At 40.7% G+C, this 1,664-nt stretch overlaps 1 protein-coding gene across 1 annotated transcript; it reads left to right on the top strand.

Annotated features, from left to right (window-relative positions):
• Nucleotides 1-713: 713 nt before the first annotated feature.
• On the top strand, nt 714-1,664 carry LOC103736281 (olfactory receptor 143-like). Its single transcript, XM_008835766.1, has one exon. It carries the CDS (start codon nt 714-716, stop codon nt 1,662-1,664), a length of 951 nt encoding a protein of 316 aa, XP_008833988.1.

The following is a 1,664-nucleotide window of genomic DNA, read 5'->3' as shown; positions in this document are numbered from 1 at the left end:
TACCCTCCAGGGGTTCAAGCAATATGAGAGTAAGTCATAAAGAAGAGGATAATTTTCAGTGCTTCTAATGCATCTTCTCATAACTCTTGTCCTTGAGATACTTTCTCTCATTTGAGTGAGGCAAAGTTATAGACATTCATGCAAGATTATTATTTTCTTTCCTGTATGCAAAAATAGATTTATGGAGAAATTCTTTAATAGAGATCATGTCCATTTTCACTTGTACCTCTGCAAGAAAGACACACATATTCTGCTGGTGGCAGTTAACACCAGCAAGTATTAACTTTGACTCTCTCAGAACAGTGAACAGGAAGACATGAGCTTCAGTATCAGGGAATGCTGAGGGCAAAAAAGGTGAGTACTGGTTAGTCTTTGCCTTGACAATTTCCTTTAAAACCCACAGCTATATGAGTCAGGAGTCCTAGAGAAAGCCAAATATGTATTACTCTTTTCAACTTTTAGTAAAGCCTAGAAAAAGACATGACTTAATGTACACATATTTGTAGTTCAATCATGATATTGTCTGGATAGACCCAACTCTCATGGATGAGGAGAAAGGGCTAATGGGGATTCCTCAAGAACCCACATGGACAGTAGTGCTCTTTGGATCCCTCGTTAAGTGGTCACTGTATCTCAAAGTTAGAAACTAGTCTCTCTGACTTTCTCTGTGGATTCAAAAATGTCAATATCACATTGTCCCCTTATTTCAACAGATGGCATCCATAAAGCCAATGGTTATGGAAAACGGTTCTTCTGTGTCTGAGTTCATTCTTACAGGATTGACAAAATTACCTGAGCTCCAGCTGCCGCTGTTTGCTCTCTTCTTGCTGAACTACACAGCCACTGTGATTGGAAACTTGACCATAATGAATCTCATTTGCCTGAATTCAAATCTGCACACCCCTATGTACTTTTTTATATTCAATTTGTCCTGCATTGATTTTTGTTATTCATTTGTCTTTACTCCCAAAATGCTGATGAGTTTTGTTTCAGAGAAGAACACCATCTCCTTCACAGGATGCATAACTCAGCTGTTTTTCTTTTGTTTCTTTGTCAACTCTGAGTGTTATGTGCTGACAACCATGGCCTATGATCGCTATGTAGCCATTTGTCAGCCCCTCCAGTACGCTTCTATCATGTCTCCTGGAACCTGTTGTCTGCTGATGTTTGGTTCATACTTGATGGGGTTTGCTGGTGCCATGATCCATACAGGGTTTATGACTAGGCTCAACTTTTGTGATTCCAACCTCATCAACCACTACATGTGTGACATCTTCCCCCTCCTCCAGCTCTCCTGCAGCAGCACCTATGTCAATGAGCTTGTGAGTTCTGCTGTGGTTGGTACAATTATCATTTTATCTAGTCTCATTATCCTAATCTCATATGCCATGATCCTTTCTAATGTCATTCAGAAGTCATCAGCTAAGGGCTGGTCCAAAGCTATGGGCACTTGTGGGTCTCATATCATAACGGTTGGTCTGTTCTATGGATCTGGACTGCTAGCTTACATCAAGCCATCATCTGCTAAGACTGTGGACCAGGGGAAATTTTTCTCAGTGTTTTACACTCTGATAGTGCCCATGCTGAATCCTCTCATCTACAGCCTCAGGAACAAGGATGTCAAACTTGCTGTGAGGCAAACCATGAAGAGAATCACAAACTGA

The sequence above is a fragment of the Nannospalax galili genome, unplaced genomic scaffold (genome assembly GCF_000622305.1).
Source record: "Nannospalax galili isolate Female #2095 unplaced genomic scaffold, S.galili_v1.0 scaffold1998, whole genome shotgun sequence".
NCBI lineage: Eukaryota > Metazoa > Chordata > Mammalia > Rodentia > Spalacidae > Nannospalax > Nannospalax galili.
Note: the sequence above shows the minus strand (reverse complement) of the source record. Positions and strands in the feature narration are given on the sequence as shown.

Coding starts and splice junctions, on each gene's coding strand:
- LOC103736281 (XM_008835766.1), top strand. CDS start 714: ATGGCATCCATAAAGCCAATGGTTATGGAAAACGGTTCTTCTGTGTCT.